This window comes from Sceloporus occidentalis, unplaced genomic scaffold, assembly GCF_023333645.1.
Source record: "Sceloporus occidentalis isolate IW3139 unplaced genomic scaffold, rSceOcc1.0.p SCAF_112, whole genome shotgun sequence".
Taxonomy (NCBI): Eukaryota; Metazoa; Chordata; class Lepidosauria; order Squamata; family Phrynosomatidae; genus Sceloporus; species Sceloporus occidentalis.
In genome coordinates this window covers 212795-232250 of record NW_028317092.1, presented here as the reverse complement: position 1 = coordinate 232250, position 19456 = coordinate 212795, and the positions used below count along the sequence as shown (strand labels likewise).

Below are 19456 nucleotides of genomic sequence, written 5' to 3'. Positions count from 1 at the left end.
TATGTTAGGGCCCCAGAGGTGGAGGATGGAACAAGGTGAAAAGCCGCACCACCAGCACGCGTCCGACATAGCAGAATTTTAGCGTGCAGTAGAAGCGGGAGATCGGTACCACTGAGCGAGCAGCTTGTAGGACATTTCCTGGTCCCTATTGCTGATGGAGCAGCGGTGAGTAAGAACACACATCTTCTCCCACTGATCCTCCGAGAAGACCATGTGCAGAGAAGACTCCCATTTGCTCATAAAGGGGGGAGGAGCGGGATGCAAGACATTCAGGAGGAGGCCGTAGAGAAGGGAGACGCCATGAGCAGGGAGCGAGGCGGTAACGCAGAGGTGCTCAAACGTGGTAAGGTCCCTGAGGACATGATGGGGCCGACTCAAGGACCTAAAAAAGAAGCTGCGAATAGTGGAACCAGGCCAATAGGGTCAGATGTCCTGGGGCCACTAGGTCCCCCAAAGACGCAAGACCGGTACGAGACAGGTAGGCACGAATACCGGAGCCCCTCGCCGCAATCGCAGTGGGGAAAAGGTCAACACCCATACCCGGTGGGAAATCCGGATTATCCTGCACCGGGGTGAGCTGCGACGGGATGGTAGACAGCGTGGTGCCTTGCAGCAAGGAGTGCCAGACACGAAGTGTCGCCTTGAGAAACGGATGATGGGAAGCCTGCCTGTTGGCTGTGGGAATTGCCAGCCAGGGCAGGGACCGGGCAGGGAAGCCCAAAAGAGCATCCTCCACTCCAATCCACTGCTTCTGAGACGGGTTATGCACCCGAGGGCAGGGGAGCGCAAGGCCCCCTCTCGACTTGGGGATGATTAACGTACTAAAGCTAACACGGGGGGAACGGGGGCCCCACACGAATTCAAGAAAAGCAGAGCGGACGGCAGCAAAGAACGAGAGAGGTATATGGATGGGGAGAGTTTGAAACAAGTACAATAGTCGGGGCATAGCAGTCATTTTTAAGGTATTAATACGTCCAAACCAAGAGATCGCAAGCCCAGACCATCTTCGCAGATCAGATCGCAAAGACGTCAGCAGGGGAAGGAAATTGTGAACATAAAGCTGAGTGAGATCAGCGGACAACCAGATTCCCAGGTATCGCAACTTCGAGGTGCACCACTTGAAAGGAAAAACAGCACTTAAAGCACTGCAATCCTGTGGAGGCAAGGTGACATTAAGGATCTCTGACTTGGACATGTTTATCTTAAAGTGGGAGAGTGCACCATACAACTGAAGCTCCCGCAATATAGAAGGAAGAGAGATCCGAGGCTGAGAGACCGTAAAAAGAAGGTCGTCCGCATATCCCAGGAGTTTATGAGAGGTGTGACCCACCTGTAGGCCCTTAATATCGGGGTTCAGCCTTATTGCTTGCAGTAGAGGCTCCAGGGAGAGCACAAATAACATCGGCGAGAGAGGGCAGCCCTGGCGGGTCCCATTGCAGATAGGAAAGGTGTCAGATAGAGAACCGTTGATGCGGAGACGCGCGGAGGGGAGTAGCTAGTAGAAATGACCAGTCAACTCTATCAAAAGCCTTCTCCGCATCAGTCGAGAGAAAGATGGTAGGCGTAGAGGTGACTTTTGCATAGTGCAATAAATTAAACGCACGAATGGTGGGATGCCCGTACGGATTGTACCGTCCAAATAGTCAGTCAACCCCGAACGTTCGGCGGACGGGGAGGGGTCACCATCCAAAGACGGGAGGTTGTAAAGGCCCGTATAGTAATCGAGGAAACTCCTCGAGATATCAGAGTGGAGGAGGTGTAAACGGCCATCAGTCGAACAAACTCTAGGGATATAGGTGAGGCAGCGGGAGCCACGGAGGGCACGTGCCAAATACTTGTCAGGCTTGTCGCCGTGTTCAGCGCTTTGTTGCGTAAGCAAGAGCAGTGGTGTTTATCGTTAAGGATCGTGGCCAGCCTCCCACGGAGAAGCGTAAGTTGCTGCAAGACGTCTCTGGACAGAGAGGTTTTATGGGCATGTTCTAGCTCCGCGATGCGTGCTCACAAGGAGCTGATCTGCCTCCCCGCCGCCTTCTTTCGCTGGGAGCAGAGCCGTATGTTCATACTTTTATGGGCTTCCCAGACAGTAAGTGCTGGGACATCGGGGGACGTACTTTCACTGAAGTAAAGGGATAAAGCTTGAGATCATCCATTTTTAAGTACACTTGTACACAGTTTTACACACCTGCCTAAAACCTTTGCACAGTATTGTATGTTCACAAATACTGTATATTTGCAAATGCCACACTTATTTATTTAATATCCAATGGAACCACCTGTTAACTTTTTTCTGGTCCTCTTTAGAGTTTCTCTTTAACTAGTGCCAAGGATTAAATAGCCTTTTCTTTTATTTTCATAAAGAACACTTGTAGGAAGTAGGGATGCACCGAAATGAAAATTCAGGACCGAAACCAAAAATCTAGCATTCACTTAGTGGAAACCAAAAATGACCCCCCCCACACCTTTAAAAAAAATAAGTAAATAACAATATTAATATATATGATTGTTAACAGCAATCACACACCTTTTACAGCGATACACCCCCCTCATCTCTCACTCACAGACTTCCACAGGGGCCCTGCTGCCTCTCCTGCCTAGTACAAAAGACGCTGCTCACAAACTGTGTGACCAACGCACAGGTAAGCAGCCTGGCCCCTGCGGACTGTTATTTTCTGCCTTTTTTTTATTTTGGCATTTTGCTGATGATGTCCTTTTCGACCGGTATATTTCGGCCACCGATATATTGGTGCATCCCTAGTAGGAAGTAGAGAGAAAGCATAAGATCATATGGCTTATTTGATCCCTGGCTTTAATGGATACTCTTCCTTCAAGTACGCAGCTATAAAAGGAAGATTTGCATATGCTAATTTTTGTCATAGTGGTGCTTGGGAATTTCCCGTTTGCTATCTTTTGTGTATTGATTGCTGCCAAAGTAGAGAAAATAAAATAAGAAAATCATTCTTGGTTTGCAGTTCATATGATTGCTTACGTGATGATCCGTTTGCACATGATTGGCCTTCCCTTCCGCAATTGCCTGGGATACAATATTCTATGAATGAGCAATGTCGTTTCGATTTTGGTTTGGGCTACATGATGTGTACAGCTGTAAGTATCAATGCTGTTTTGGGTGGTTATATTTTAGGATATTAGTTTGATGTACTTTAAGGGGAAACATCATTAAAACAATTGCTAATCTAATACTATGTAATAAAATATTTTTTTATTTTATTTTAAGAATCATTTTAAGAATGATAGTTCACATGCTTGTATTTCAAACAGTGTAATTTAAAAATCAACTAGCACATTCCAAGCAAAACCGTTCTGACTACCTTTTCCCCTGGTAATAACATAATAAAGAGCAATATGTGTAAGGTTAGAAATGTATTCCTTTCAACCACAACCTATGTGCAAGCACCAATAATGTAAAATTAGTATTTTTATCACCTTGTTGTTTTTTGTTTCATATGTAACATTCAGTTTAGTATATATAGAAACATAATTTTAACATTTGATTAGAACATGCATATGTCTTTTTTTGTAGTTTCGAACATTTGATCCCTGCAAACAGCTTTGGTGTAGTCATCCAGATAATCCTTATTTCTGCAAGACAAAAAAGGGCCCCCCACTCGATGGTACAATGTGTGCAAATGGAAAGGTAAGAGTGGATCTATTCATTTATACCCAACACAGTCTAGTTTTGATAATTGGGAGTAGTGTTCCCTCTAAGCTGTGTGCTTGTGCGCGCGCACATAGCTTTCAGAAGGAGCGCACAACGAACAAAAATTGTGCGCACAACCAGTAGCGTACCGAAGGGGGGGGGCGGTCCGCTACCGGTTGTGTGCAAAGCAACCCTCCGCCGCTAGAGGAGCAAGCTCGGTTGGGGAGATCAAGGATCTCCCTCCAACCGGCTTAAAATCAATCAAGGGAGCAGGAGGTCTATTAATACATACCTCTGATCCTGCTCCCTTGCGATGAGCGCGGCAACTGATGCTGTGCGTCGGGATTTGATGTCAGATCCCGGCGCACAGCACTGAAGCCACGCCCACTGTCTTTACTGCACCGGAAGGAGAGGACATAGAAGAGGAAGTATGAAGAGGAGGAAAAGTGACAGAGAAAAGGTAGGAAAACATTCTGTGAGAGTATATTAATAATTAATTAATTAATAATATTCCTATCATGCTCAGGTTCCAGCATGTACTGGCTGCCTGGGCATGATATGAGTGAGATTGCTGGTAGCAATTATATATTTTGTTGTTCAATTTTGGTGTGTTAACCACACCTTTATTAAAAGTAAGTAACACACCAAAATTAGACAGAAAAATTCGATAACAATATTAATTTATATATATATAGTGATAGATGTTCTGCTGTACCACAGTCAGTGTTTTCGTCAGTATATAATGATAGCAGTTATGCTGTACCACCGTCAATGTTTGCCTCAGTATATAGCGATAGCAGTTATGCTGTACCACCGTCAATGTTTGCCTCAGTATATAATGATAGCAGTTATGCTGTACCACCGTCAATGTTTGCCTCAGTATATAATGATAGCAGTTATGCTGTAACACCGTCAATGTCTGCCTCAGTATATAGTGATAGGTGTTATGTTGTACCACCATCAATGTCTGCCGTAGTAAATAATGATAACAGTTATGCTGTACCCCTGTCAATGTTTGCCTAACGATAGAAGCTATGCAGTTTTAAAGTGTGTGTGTGGGGGTCCCACGTGCAGGATCCGCCCCAGGTGCCAAATACTCTAGGTACGCCCCTGTGCACAACAGTTTTTCCAAATTTTTTTTTATGCTTTATGTGGCCTGGAGCCTCCGCTTGTGATTCGCTCATATTTTACTTATGCAGTGAGAATTTCACCTTTAAAAAAACATTACAGTAAGTAATACTGTTGTGTAACTAATACTACAGTGGAGCTGGAGAGGGTTCAAAGACGGGCAACCAGAGTAATAAGGGGAATGGGAGGACTACAGTACCCAGAAAGATTATCAGAATTAGGGTTATTTAGTTTGGAAAAAAGACGGTTTAGGGGGGATTTAATAACTATGTATAAATATATAAGGGGACAGTACAGAGATCACTCCCAGGACCTATTTATACCCAGGACTGTATCTATAACAAGGGGACATCCTCTACGGTTGGAGGAAAGAAGGTTTCTACACCAGCATAGACGGGGGTTCTTTACAGTAAGAGCGGTGAGATTATGGAACTCTCTGCTAGAGGAAGTGGTAATGGTAAACACAATAAAAGAGTTCAAAAGGAGCCTGGACGTGTTTCTTGAAAGCAATAATATTACAAGTTATGGATATTAGATTAATAGGGACAGAACGTTGATCCAGGGATTTATTCTGATTGCCATATTTGGAGTCGGGAAGGAATTTTCCCCCTGGTATGGGGCAATTGGCATCTGCTTCATAAGGGTTTTTTTGCCTTCCTCTGGATCAACACAGTAGGGACACAATATGTATATAGGTTGAACTTGATGGACTTTGGTCTTTTTTCAACCTTATGAACTATGTTACTATGTTACTATGTTACTACATTATCACACTATAATGTAGTGTTATTAACCATGAGCGAACTGTACCAAAAATATAGAATAACAATTTAAATTTAACGTTTGCAGAAGCATATTGTGCGCACAAAATTTTGGCTGTGGGAAAATTTTTGCAGAAGAGAAATTTTCTGTGCACACCACCTAAGAAAAATTAGAGGGAACATTGATTGGGGGGAGGCATTTTTTTTACTTCATTAATAATGATTAATAGTAACAAAAACTATTCTGGCTAAAGGATTGGTTACTTTTATGGTGTGTATTTTATATTTGTTGGATTTGCTTAAAGTATTTTTTTCAGTTAGGTTTCAAGACCTTGCTAAAAGAGCCAATTTATCTAAAATAAAAGTATTGTTGCCTTTGTTTGTATTATGCATACAAGTGAGGGTTTCTATATTTCATGTGTTTCTTTTTTTTCCTGTTTTATTATGACATAAGCACTGCTTCAAGGGTCACTGCATATGGCTTACTCCAGATATCCTCAGGCAAGATGGAAATTGGGGCCAGTGGAGTAAATTTGGTTCTTGTTCTAGGACTTGTGGTACAGGTGTGAGATACCGAACACGCAGCTGTGACAATCCACAGTAAGGATCTTTATAACTATTTATAATTTTGATATGTGATACTAATTTGTCTATCTATCTATCTATCTATCTATCTATCTATCTATCTATCTATCTATCTATCTATCTATCTATCTATGAACTGCTTGACCTTTCTATATCATGGGAGCCACATGGTTAAATATAATTCACCATAATGAGAACTAGATGTAAGCAGTCAAATGTTCAAGTAATTAATTTGTTTGGGACTATGTAAAAATCTACTGGATACCACAGTGCTGTACAATTTATGATTTTATGAAAAAATCCTTATTGTAAAAGTAATTGGAAAATTCTAGACAGGGTAATAGCAGGTTAGGGTTAACCCCTAATTAGTCCTTGGTCTCATATTAGATTCATCCAAATATCTTCCCCATGGATGTTAAAATTTCCTTACTGTATTAGAGTCTACCACTTCTACATCTTCCTCTCTCTCACTAAAATAAAACGTCCTTGTGTTACCATGACACGTGTTGTATGATGTTATTTATGGCCATGTACATGCTAACTCATTAGTTTCTTGAAATAATTGCATATAAGTTAAGTAAGTAATTCAATGTGTTACTGCTGGGGTCCCATGCAGGGTAAGTTCAACAGCCCTGCATTTGATATAGTTACAGAAAAATAAATGCAAATTGAGGCCAGTTAAACTGGACTTTTAATTTCAAGAAAGAGTGAAAGAATATTCTGAGAAGGTGAGTAGAAATACCAGATGATAAGTGCTGTTTGAACATACCTGAAGAAGAACAGTCTGCGATAAGTGGACATGGGACAGTCACAGGAATCTGTGTAAAGAGCGTAAGTGGGGGTGGTTGGTGATCCAATAGTGGATTCAAATATATTAAAGCCTGCAAATTGGAAATCCATAGCCAGAAAGAATGACTGATGCAGTCCAAGGAATGCCATCATATCTTTGGCAATGCATTGAAAGATCCTTGCAACATAATTTGTGAGCCTGGTTTGCAGAAGTGACTCGAAGCATGCAGGAGCCGGTAGCAACCATCATCTACAGACAATGATGAATACCAACAGTATGTAAAAAGTTAACTCTGGAAGCAGGTAATTAGGAACAATAATCTGGGCTATAGTACTTCCAATTGACTAGTTGTACACTGCATAATGTAGTGTAACACAACTAATTTCTTCATGAAAAACGGTCTGAATTTCATATGGATATGACCATTTGACCAGCAGAGGGACAGAAGCATCCTACCAGTGGAAATCACTTGCAGAGCAAATGTTTAAAGAGTCAGGAATAAAATCTGAACATTCAGAGGGAAGTTGGAAAATTTAGAGAGAAGTTGGGATTCATTACCCACTGTATTTATCTTTATTTTATTAGCAGATGTTGTGTAGGTGGGTATTTCAAAGGGGTTATTCATTATTTTTTGGTCTTTATAGTACAATCTAGGACCTGAATAGCAGCCCCACCCAAATTAAGTTGCTGAGTTTAAATAAGAAATTGTGAAGCTTAACACTATTTCTTTTGCATCAACTTTTTTGCTTTTGGAAGATCACCATTTTTAGTAAAACAATTTTCAGAAATGGGTTTCCTTTATCTAAAATTATTGGTTATGATACACCATCAAATAGAGTAAGACTTATTTCAAGATATCTTGTCAAGGCAACATAGGACCTCTGTAGAAATACACTCACTGGCCACTTTATTAGGTAAACCTTGCTAGTACCAGGTTGAACCCCATTTTGCCTTCAGAACTGCCTCCATTCTTTGTTGCATACTTTCTACAAGGTGCTGGAAACATTCAATTGGTACTAAGAGGTGTCCCACACCATTACACCACTACAAAAGCCTGAACGGTTGATACAAGGCAGGATGGATCCATGCCTTTGTGTTGTTTACGCCATAGTCTGACTCTGCTATCTGAATGTTGCAGCTGGCATTGAGACTCGGCAACATTCTTCCAGTCTTCCATTCTCAAATTATGGAAATCCTGTGCAAATTCTAGCCTCAGTTTCCTGTTCTTAGCTGACAGGAGTAGCACCCAGTGTGGTCTTTAGCTGCTGTACTTATCTGCTTAAAGGTTTGACATGTGTGTTCAGAGATGGTATTCTGCATACCTTGGTTGTAACGATAGTTTATTTGAGTTACTGTTGCGTTTCTGTCATCTCGAACCTCCTCTGACATCAACAAGGCATTTTTCGTCCACACAACTGCCGTTCACTGGATATTGACTCTTTTTTTGGACCATTCTCTGTAAACCCTAGAGATGGTTGTGTGTGAAAATCACAGTAGATCGGCAGTTTCTGAAATACTCAGATCAGCCCGTCTGGCACCAACAACCATGCCACATTCAAAGTTACTTAAATCCCTTTTCTTCCCCATTCTGATGCTCAGTTTGAACTTCAGCAAGTTGTCTTGACCATGTCTACATGCCTAAATGCATTGAGTTGTCCCACAGGCCTTCAACTTCTTTCATCACATGCTGGGCACATTTAAGCTCTTGTGTCCCATACCCACTCACTTTCCAATATTCCACAGTCCCCCCTTTCATGCTAGAGAGATTCCACAGAACATGATTCTTGAGGGGGGGGGGGCATATGTGTCCGTGGCCTAGAGAGATAACAAGTGCATAGTTGCCAACATTTGAAAACTAATTCCAGTGACCCTTTCTAGCACAGCTATCAAATTCTTTGTTCAAAATTTACCACACCCACTGCTCCAAAAATTCCACCCACTCATCCAACAAAAGTAGCATAATTTTGCTTCACCTAGTTATTATGGTGCAGATTATATCACCAAGTTCACAAACTGACTTGCCATTGCGCCCACAGGACTTGTCATTGTCACAAACCCTTTTGGGCACCTACCAGTGCTCAACTGGTTAATGTGCCATGAAGGGACAGGCCCAGGCCTAGAGAGACTTTTTTTTCAATACCTTATGGCAGGGGTAGGCAACCTTCGGCAGTCATAATGCTGGCAAAGCATCAAGGGGAACGTCGTTCACAACATCTGGAGTGCCGAAGGTTGCCTACCCTGCCTTATGGTATTTTACACACATATTATGGAGCAGTAAAGATGCTATACACAGTAGGGTGCAGAGTAATTATTTTTTATGCAGGAGCAGTTGTGCCAGGTACACAGGGCGCATCCCACCCCGACACAGGAAATAATTGCTCTGCCCCCTACTCTGTACAGCTTCTTCAGTGCTCTGCTCTCTGCACCACCTCCCTAGCTCATACACTCTAACACTATATGCAAACACACACATTCAGTCTAACACTATACTCTGACACACTGTTCATGGACACTCCGTCATGTGAGCGGTGCATTGGAACCCATCCCTGTACCTTTTCTGGGGGCCTTCCCGCCGATGTCAGCCGGAAACACCCTCATTTGGGTAGGGAGCGGGGTGTGAATGTCGGCAAGAAATCTGACGACACCAGTTCAATGAGTTGAGTAAGCAAGAGCTTCTTTATTCAAGTGCGCACAGGGGAGAGTCCAGTTCGCAGACTTCTCTCCCCCTCCTTAATTTTCTAACAATATATAGGCAAAGAAGCGCAAACAGTTATTAGCATATTGTCTAGCCATCTGTTGGTATATTTACTTTGATTTGCTGACACACACAGTTTAAAGAGGTCAAGAAAAATACCCCCCCACCCCAGACATGTGAAATCTTTACTTACAGAAGGTCAAGAAAGGGACAACTTGTCCTTTGTCGTGGCGGACTCTGATTCTTTTGCAACAAGGCACTTAGAGCAAAGAAAACATACGAAAACATACCATATGTACACATTCTTCCGAGACACAAACAAGACATAAGTAAACTAAGAAATGAGGTAGACAGGTAATTGTAGTGTTATCTTATCTGCTATCAGCAGAATAAGCAATGAGGTAAAGATCATTGTACTGACATCCAGAATCAGCAAAATTCTTCAACTTCCACAGTGGCATGTCAAGACCCCGCTTCCACGACCCAGAGGATTCGGGTCTTGACCCGGAAAACTGGAGAAGTGGTGCTTCACTCGGCAATCTCCGGCCAAACCCGGGAGAGTTCCCAGGTATGCCCATGGGCTAATGATGTGTATAGGGACTGGACATCAAGAGTGACCAATATAGCACCATCAAGAAAATTAGATGAACAGCCAATGCGAAATTTGTAGAAAATTAGTGGCGGTAGTAAAGGACCTTTGTAGAGGAGTATACTTTTGGAGGATCTTATTCAGATAAACGGCTATAGGCTAGAAAATTGAATTAGTACCTGCTACTAAGTGGGCCTGGAGGGTAATTTTGATCTTTATGTATTTTTTGGTAGTGTATGTATTTTTCAGTAGTGTAAAAAAACAGTAGATAAAATCAAATTCCTTTTGACTTATGATAGCTAAACTAAAGGCCTCTCTATTAATACCAGGTACATAGTTTTCTCTGACCACTATCTGGGGCAAACCTTCATTAACTTAATATTGTTTTTCCATTCTTACTTGTGCACCACCTTTATCTGCAGGTTTAATCACTATTTGAACTGAAATGCATTACTCTCTCCATTACCATCACGTAAGTTATCAATGTAATTTTTTACTAGGTTGGCAAAAGTCTCAATCATACGGTTAGTGTTATGTGGTATCTAGAGATTTAGATTCTTCATGAGCCCAGACATGTACGGGCTTTGTTGTGAAGGGGTTAATACTAATAAATGTAAAATAATGCACTTGGGATGTAAAAATCCCAAGGCAGAATATAGTGTTGGTGGCACTGTACTATAAGTAACAATAGAAGAGAGGGATTTAGGAGCATCCTAAAAGCAAACAGGATGTTGGGTTGCATAGGGTAGAGACATTAGCAGCAGAAAGAGGTGATTATGCGACTTTACAGATCTTTGGTCAGGCCTCACCTAGAGTATTGTGTACAGTTCTGGAGACCCCATCGCCAGAAGGATATCGACACAATGAGGAGAGCTACAAAAATGGAAATTTCTGTCCTGCATACCACTTATCAGTAAATGTTAAATGATATTAGTATGTATAGCTTGGAGGAAAGAAAAGAGGGGAATGCAATACAAACATTTAAATGCTTAAAGGGATTTAACAAAGTACAGGAGGCACGCTTATTTGAAAGGAGGAGCAATGTTAGAACAAGGGGTCATGGTCTAAAACTTGAAGGCCAGAGGCTCAGATGTAATGTAAATAGGGCTGCAACAACTAATCGATAATGAAACCGTTGACAACAATTTTCATTATCGATTAGTTAAATCGATTTTTATCGATTATAAAAAGGGGTTTTTTTCAGACCAAATGCTCTGAAAAACTCCTCTCCTTATATAATCCGACCTGAAACAGAGATCGGATTATAATACTAGAATCCAGATCCCCTGCAACGCTGCAGGGGACCTGGATTCCCCTCACTGTCAGCCGGTGGTTGTCTGTGCGATGCGTTTATGGGGGGCGGAGTGGCATATCAGGGGGCACAGTGGCATATAGGGGTATAGGGCATATCGATATTAGGCATATCAGGGGGGCATAAGACATATCTGGGGGTAAAAGGTATATCAAGGGGCTCAGTTGCATATCACTGGCATAATAGGAGTATAAGACATATCTGGGGGCAGAGTGGCAAGCTGGGGGTCCGATGTGCATAACTGGGGGCAGTTTGGTAAATAAAAGAAAATATAAACAAGGCTTTTTTCTCATAGTTTTTATTAACCCCTTAAGGACCGGGCTCATTTTTCGTTTTGTACCCTGTGGGACCGAGGCTGTTTTGACACTTTTGTGGTGCTTGTGTTCAGCTGTAATTTTCTCCTCACCCATTTAGTGTACCCACATAAGTTATATATTGTGTTTTTCAGGACAAGATGGGCTTTCTTCAGATACCATTATTTTGATCGTATCATCTTATTTACTATAAAAAAAAATTAAAAAAACATGGTGACAAATTGAAAAAAAAACACATTTTATGACTTTTATTTGAAAAATCTTTTACTCACCTAAAAAAGCAAGTAAAGAAACTAGCTAAATAGATTCTACTACTTGTCCTGAGTTTAGAAATACCCAATGTTTTTATGTTTTTTTGCTGTTTTTTGTAAGTTATAGGGCAATAAGTACAAGCAGCGTTTTATGATTTCCAAATCTTTTTTAACAAATCTGGTCAGTCTGCCTCCATCTCCTCTTTGGAACATCTTTGAAGCCGGTTAACTCAATTTAACCCATTCAAACCATATATTTTTGAAAACTAGACACCCCAGGGTATTCCAAATGCTGTTATTTTAACCCTTTCCATGCACCAATTATACAACTACACTTTGTCAAACTTTGTAATAGTAATTTTTTTTATTTTTTTTTCCACACAAATTGTACTTTAGTTATAGATATACAGGTGCTGGTATATGTCACTGTCAAACAACACCCCAATATGTGTTCAGCAACATCTCCTGAGTACAGCGATACCCCACATGCATGGGTTTGTCAGATTGTTTGGCTGGTAAAAGGCTACTTTTGGGGCATGCGTAATTCAGGTGGTCATTTGGTCATTGTGCCTCCCTCTCCTCTTTGGAATATCTTTGAAGCCGGTTAACTCAATTTAACCCATTCAAACCATATATTTTTGAAAACTAGACACCCCAGGGTATTCTATTCCAAATGCTGTTATTTTAACCCTTTCCATGCACCAATTATAGAACTACACTTTGTCAAACTTTGTAATAGTAATTTTTTTTATTTTTTTTCACACAAATTGTACTTTAGTTATAGATATACAGGTCCTGGTATATGCCACTGTCAAACAACACGCCAATGTGTGTTCAGGAACATCTCCTGAGTGCAGTGATACCCGACATGCATGGGTTTGTCGGGTTGTTTCAGATTTAAAATGCCACATTTGGGAAGTGCGCTTTTTTTCTCCATTTTGGTCAGTCTGTACCTATGCCCTATCTTTGAGCTAGGCCACTCCAATTTACCCCATCAGCCATTTTTTTTATATATTAGACACCCCTTGGGTATTTGAAGTGCTTTTATTTTAACTCTTTGTTGAGATTTTTGAGAAATTTTAGCACTTGCTCAAAATAATAAACTTTATTTTTTAATTTAATTTTATTTTTTTAATACTTTTTTTATATTTTTTTTTACACATTTTGCTGGTACTGGATGGTTCATCTAGTGACATCACTGCATAATTATTTTTAAATGTTAGCACATTTTTTTTTAATTTTTTTTCCCATTTTTTATTTATTTTTATTTTTTTTGAATATTTTACTAATCACATAGTGATTAGAAAGCTGGGCTCCATTGACTTGCATGGTTGAATGCAGTACCTGTATTCAACCAGCAAGTGGAGCCAGTTCTCTAGAGGGTCTGGAGACCCTCTAGCGAACTTTTTCGTCTTTATTGTTTTATTTCCCGGGCCGCCGCCATCTTGCTTGATGGCGAAGATCACCGGCAGCGGCGGCTGTGACCGCTCTCCGGAGCGGTCACAGCCCACCCAGAGGTAAGTGTTTGGTGTCGCTGGATGCCTCCTGATCGAGGCATTCCAGCGACACCATTTAAGTTTAGGAGGCGATCGTTGATCGCCTCCTAAACGCTTTTAAAACGGGCGTCCCCCGCCATACAATGTATGGCGGCTGTTGACGCCCCGGGGAGGGGCCAGACATGGCCCCCGATGCCGATCTCGGCCTTTCTGAATGCCTCGACATCGAGGCATTGCAGCAAGGCCGTTTAAGCGAAGAAAGTGATCCTTGATCACTTTCTAAGCTTATTTAAATTTTTGACGGTTCAGGACCGTCAAAGGTCATTTAGTGACCTTCTTGTTATGACGGTCCTGAACCGGCAAAGGTCGCGAAGGGGTTAAATATGAAAAATAGTTAACATATGAATTAATATTTACTAATAACTTTTTATTAAAACCTAGTTTGAGAAACACTGTGTTTGGGTTCTTGTAGCTTTTATTATTATGTCAGTAAAATAAGAAGGTGAATAGAGAAATGCCATTGTGATAAAGAGATGAAAGTGTAAATTGTAAGTTTTTTATTACATTATTTGAAAAAAAAATGTGCATTTTTTTTATCCCATTAATCGATTAATCGAAAAAATAATCAGCCTACTAATCGATTATTAAAATAATCGTTAGTTGCAGCCCTAAATGTAAATAAGTTCTACTTTTCTCAGAGGGTAGTAGATAAATGGAACAGTCTCCCAGCAGCAGTGGTGGAGGCTAATACAGTAAGGGAATTGAAACAAATATTGGATGGATTTAAAGCATTCCTTACTGTTATAATTGAAATGCAGGAAACGTTACAGCATTCCATAACGCATCCTGGGCATAGTGTAGGGGATTATGATGTTAGACACGACTATGTCTTTGCTCCAGTAGGAGCGTATAGTGGGCTTTTTAATGGTGCCCATACACAGGGTAAGAGCCCAAAATTACTGTAGCTCCATGGCATTGGTGGGATGCCAATTTCGGTGCTTAGTGGAGATTCGACCAGGGTGGGCAGCAAAATATTGCTCCCCATACAAGTTTAGTATCCCTAAGAAAGAGTTCCAGGTTTTGAACCAGGGTAAAACCTGTTACCTCTACCTCTATTCCTGCAGTGGCAGTAAAATACCTCACCCATTACCTGCAGTTGGGGTAAGTGATACACTGATGCCGCAGATCTTGGCAATATTACACATACATGTACAGGCATTGTCACAAATGCATTGGATTACATGTATGGCATTGTGGTAAAGAGGTTCATAACTAAAATTCATTATGTAGGACAAGCACACTACAGGAAATACCCAGTCTCTAGCTCTCTGTGCTCATTCCTAGATCGATAAATATCTAGAAAAATTCTTGGTTAAGGAGAGGTTAATCCTGATGGGGAACCCTCCTCATTGATTAAGCCTTCACAAATATTTATCTTCTTCTGACAAAAATGACAATAAGGAAGTGGGATTTAATGGCGGGCACCATATGTTGCAGACAGTGGATAGATTATTGGGGTTCCTGGAGAGGATCCAGCTGTTTTAGTGAATATTGGGATTGTAAAAGGAAGATTGAGAGTCCTAAAAGGTAATTTTAGGGATTTTGGGATTAAGATTAGTTAAAGGACCTCCAAGGTAGTATTCTTGGAGATACTACCTGTGCCATGTGCTATACAAGAAAGATAGCAGAGGATTAGTTATCTTAATGCATTTCTGAAGTTTTTAGAGCACCAGGCTTTGAGGTGCGATCACTATAGTCGTGATGGATTGCACCTGAAAGCAAGAGGGTCCAAAGTACTTGGGGAGGCTATGGGTATATGGTTGGAGGAGATTTTAAACTAGGAGTAGGGGTATAATAAAGAGAGGGCTAGACAGTATAGAAAAGTATAGAAAAGGAAGGTGGATACATCTGGGGGCTTGGTTTGTACAGATAATAGGGAGAAGCAGGAAGGTGCCAGCCGCATGTGTGCAGCACTCTTGGAGTTTAGGAAATAAGATGTGAAAATGTAACAGTAATGGCAACTGAGAATGTTTAATGGCTGTTACTGAGACATGGTATAATGAGAATGTCACGGAGCTGGCTAGTCCAACCGACTACCTCCGCTTACTTGTGCTCCCCTAGCCTGGGACAACACACTTTCCCCGGTTCCCCAGTCACTAGCCGAGACTCGGTGTAGGGTAAAACCAAACAAAGACTGATTTATTTTATACACACAGGGCTGGGTATATCCAGCAAAACACACATTTACGTAAAACAAGATATTGGGATACAAACCGCTCCCTTAATCTGCCTCCCGAAGACAACAGGGGCAGTAACGGGATTAACAATACAATAGGGGGGGACTGATTTATACAACATAATAATGCACCATGGGGTGGAGGGGTCTGATATTAAATTAAAACAATGGCAGTGACTCCTTGGTGGCAGATCCTGGCTGTCTGCCAGAGATAATCCCCTCAGCAAGTGATGAGATGATACTGCTGGGGGTAGCCACAGAAGTCTTTACAAACCCAGGGCCCATAGTCAATAGGGAGGAGGCTGGCAGTCAGGCCTCTCCAGTGGCCCCAGTGATGGAGGGTTTTGTCACAGAGAAAAATGACATAGCAATTCCGGGGTACTCTTTATATAGAAAAGACAAGGAAGGTAAGAAAGGGGGAAGGATAAAATCTAAAACTAACACTTTAGTGAGGATAACATAGAGTCAGTTTGGGTTACTTTACATTACTATTTGTTAAAAGTACAATAACTAGTGTAGGTGATTTATAGACCCCCTGGACAAGTAAGAGTTCAAGAATCTACAAGTTAAGGAAATACCTAAAATGACATCGAATGAGGAATTTATAATCATAGGGGTCTATTATCTTCTTTGTATGAACTGGAAAACCAAAGTAGCTGGTTGTGCCAGGAGTACAGAAATTCCGACTCCTTACTGGGATTATCTTCAAAACAAGTAGGCCATATTAGATTTAGTTTTCACAAATGGCAAATTTGGTATCGGCTATAACTGTAGGTAAAATTTTGGGATCTAGTGATCATCATTGGATGTGGTTTATTACATGAACTATGATACCACACAAAAACAAAAGTTTTAGATTTTAGAATATCTGGCTTTTCTAAAATGAGAATAGATCTAAAGGAGTCATTATCAGACTGGGGCCATTTAAATGGAGTTCAGGAGAAATGGGATTATTTAAAAATTGAATTATTGAAGGCAACAGAAAATTATTATGAGGCTTGGCAGTAAGAGCAACTGCATAAGTGGCCAGAATAGTAAACAAGTAAAAAGTTAGCATTTATTAAGAGGCAAAGCACACACAGAAGTAAAAAAGTAAAAACTAATAAAAATGTATTAAGTTTTTGTTAAAGGATAGGATTATTGAGCATCTATCACATGAGTTGCAAGACAACAACATAGGTTTACTAAAGGACGATCATGCAAACTAATCTTATTGATTTTTTTTTTCTCCCTCTCATTTTGGGAATCAGCTTTGGGCTTCACATTGCCATTGAGTGATGGCAAAACTATTCTACAATAATAGTATGGGGATTGATTGTGGAAGCAGGCAGTGTTATCTGGTGATACCCTACCTGCATGTATATGTTTTTTTTGTTATGTATGATGATGTTTATTTATATGTTGATTCCAAGTCTTTCTCATATACGCTGAATTTGATGTGTGATTTAACCCCCTTAAGGACCGGGCTCATTTTTCGTTTTGTACCCTGTGGGACCGAGGCTGTTTTGACACTTTTGTGGTGCTTGTGTTCAGCTGTAATTTTCTCCTCACCCATTTAGTGTACCCACATAAGTTATATATTGTTTTTTTCAGGACAAGATGGGCTTTCTTCAGATACCATTATTTTGATCGTATCATCTTATTTACTATAAAAAAAATAAAAAAAACATGGTAAAAAATTGAAAAAAACACATTTTATGACTTTTATTTGAAAAATCTTTTAGGCTAGGTTTCCACTTGGGTTTTTGTCCTGCGTTTTTTTTCTTGATGAAAAACGCCAAGAAAACTGCCACTGCATTTTCCTGCGTTTTGGCGTTTTTTTTCTGGAGTTTTTTCTGGCGTTTTAGCCTTTCTGTGGAAATTGCTTTTTTTGACCTTAGGCAGTTTTTCCAGCCTTTACAAGTTAGAAGTTTCACCCAGCTAAAAGGGATTAGGATAAATGGCAAGTATCTGCCCCCTGATGTCATTTACTTGGTAGAGTTCTACTTAAACGCCCCGGCGGACCCTTTTGTCACTTTTCTGTGGTTTGTAAGGCCTGCTTTATTCCGAATGTCTGCTCCTCTAGGAAGATTGGCCCCAAATGATGGTGCAAATTGTTTGCTGTTGCTTTTGGCACGCAGGATCCAGTCGGGCATGTTTGTTTGTAATGGCATGTTTGTTCCAAATGGCGTAAAATTCAATATGAACTTTGTTTTGTGTGAAACTGTTTGTTTCCAGCCTATTTCTCGTAGGACACACAGATACTGGGTCCATCCTCTGCATTGTAACTGTGGAAAAAACGCCATAAAAAACGCCAAGGCAATAAACCCACATGGCTTTTTCATGGCGTTTTTTCTCTCCCATAGACTTCTATTGGAGAAAAACGCCAAGATTTCCTTGCAAAAAACGCCAGAGTGTCAACATGCTGCGATTTTGAAAAACTGCCACAGAGCCCAAAAAAGCAGAAAAACGCCAAAGAGGACTGAAAAAACGCCAAACAAAAAAACGCCAAGTGGATATGGCATTCTGCGATTTCCTATTGAAGAACAGCTAACATCTGGCTGCTGCGTTTTTTCACTAAAAAAATGCCAGGTGGCGCTATTGGCGTTTTTATGGGCGTTTTTAGCTAAAAAAACCAAGTGGAAACCTAGCCTTACTCACCTAAAAAAGCAAGTAAAAAAACTAGCCAAATAGATTCTACTACTTGTCCTGAGTTTAGAAATACCCAATGTTTTTATGTTTTTTTGCTGTTTTTTGTAAGTTATAGGGCAATAAGTACAAGCAGCATTTTATGATTTCCAAATCTTTTTTAACAAATCTGGTCAGTCTGCCTCCATCTCCTCTTTGGAATATCTTTGAAGCCGGTTAACTCAATTTAACCCATTCAAACCATATATTTTTGAAAACTAGACACCCCAGGGTATTCCAAATGCTGTTATTTTAACCCTTTCCATGCACCAATTATAGAACTACACTTTGTCAAACTTTGTAATAGTAATTTTTTTTTCCACACAAATTGTACTTTAGTTATAGATATACAGGTCCTGGTATATGTCACTGTCAAACAACCCCCCAATATGTGTTCAGGAACATCTCCTGAGTACAGCGATACCCCACATGCATGGGTTTGTCAGATTGTTTGGCTGGTAAAAGGCTACTTTTGGGGCATGCGTAATCCAGGTGCTCATTTGGTCATTCTGCCTCCATCTCCTCTTTGGAATATCTTTGAAGCTGGTTAACTCAATTTAACCCATTCAAACCATATATTTTTGAAAACTAGACACCCCAGGGTATTCCAAATGCTGTTATTTTAACCCTTTCCATGCACCAATTATAGAACTACACTTTGTCAAACTTTGTAATAGTAATTTTTTTTATTTTTTTTTCACACAAATTGTACTTTAGTTATAGATATACAGGTTCTGGTATATGTCACTGTCAAACAACACCCCAATGTGTGTTCAGGAACATCTCCTGAGTGCAGTGATACCCGACATGCATGGGTTTGTCGGGTTGTTTAAGATTTAAAATGCCACATTTGGGAAGTGCGCTTTTTTCTCCATTTTGGTCAGTCTGTACCTATGCCCTATCTTTGAGCTCGGCCACTCCAATTTACCCCATCAGCCATTTTTTTTATATATTAGACACCCCTTGGGTATTTGAAG

At 40.7% G+C, this 19456-nt stretch overlaps 1 protein-coding gene across 1 annotated transcript in view; it reads left to right on the top strand.

Annotated features, from left to right (window-relative positions):
- LOC149282556 (A disintegrin and metalloproteinase with thrombospondin motifs 2-like) overlaps positions 1-19456 on the top strand; it is a 241358-nt gene that overhangs the window by 121506 nt on the left and 100396 nt on the right. Inside the window, exons 9-11 of the mRNA XM_089498057.1 lie at positions 2970-3102; positions 3539-3652; positions 5999-6144. Coding sequence (XP_089354183.1) covers positions 2970-3102; positions 3539-3652; positions 5999-6144 — 393 coding nt within the window. The remainder of the gene's footprint in view (positions 1-2969; positions 3103-3538; positions 3653-5998; positions 6145-19456) is intronic.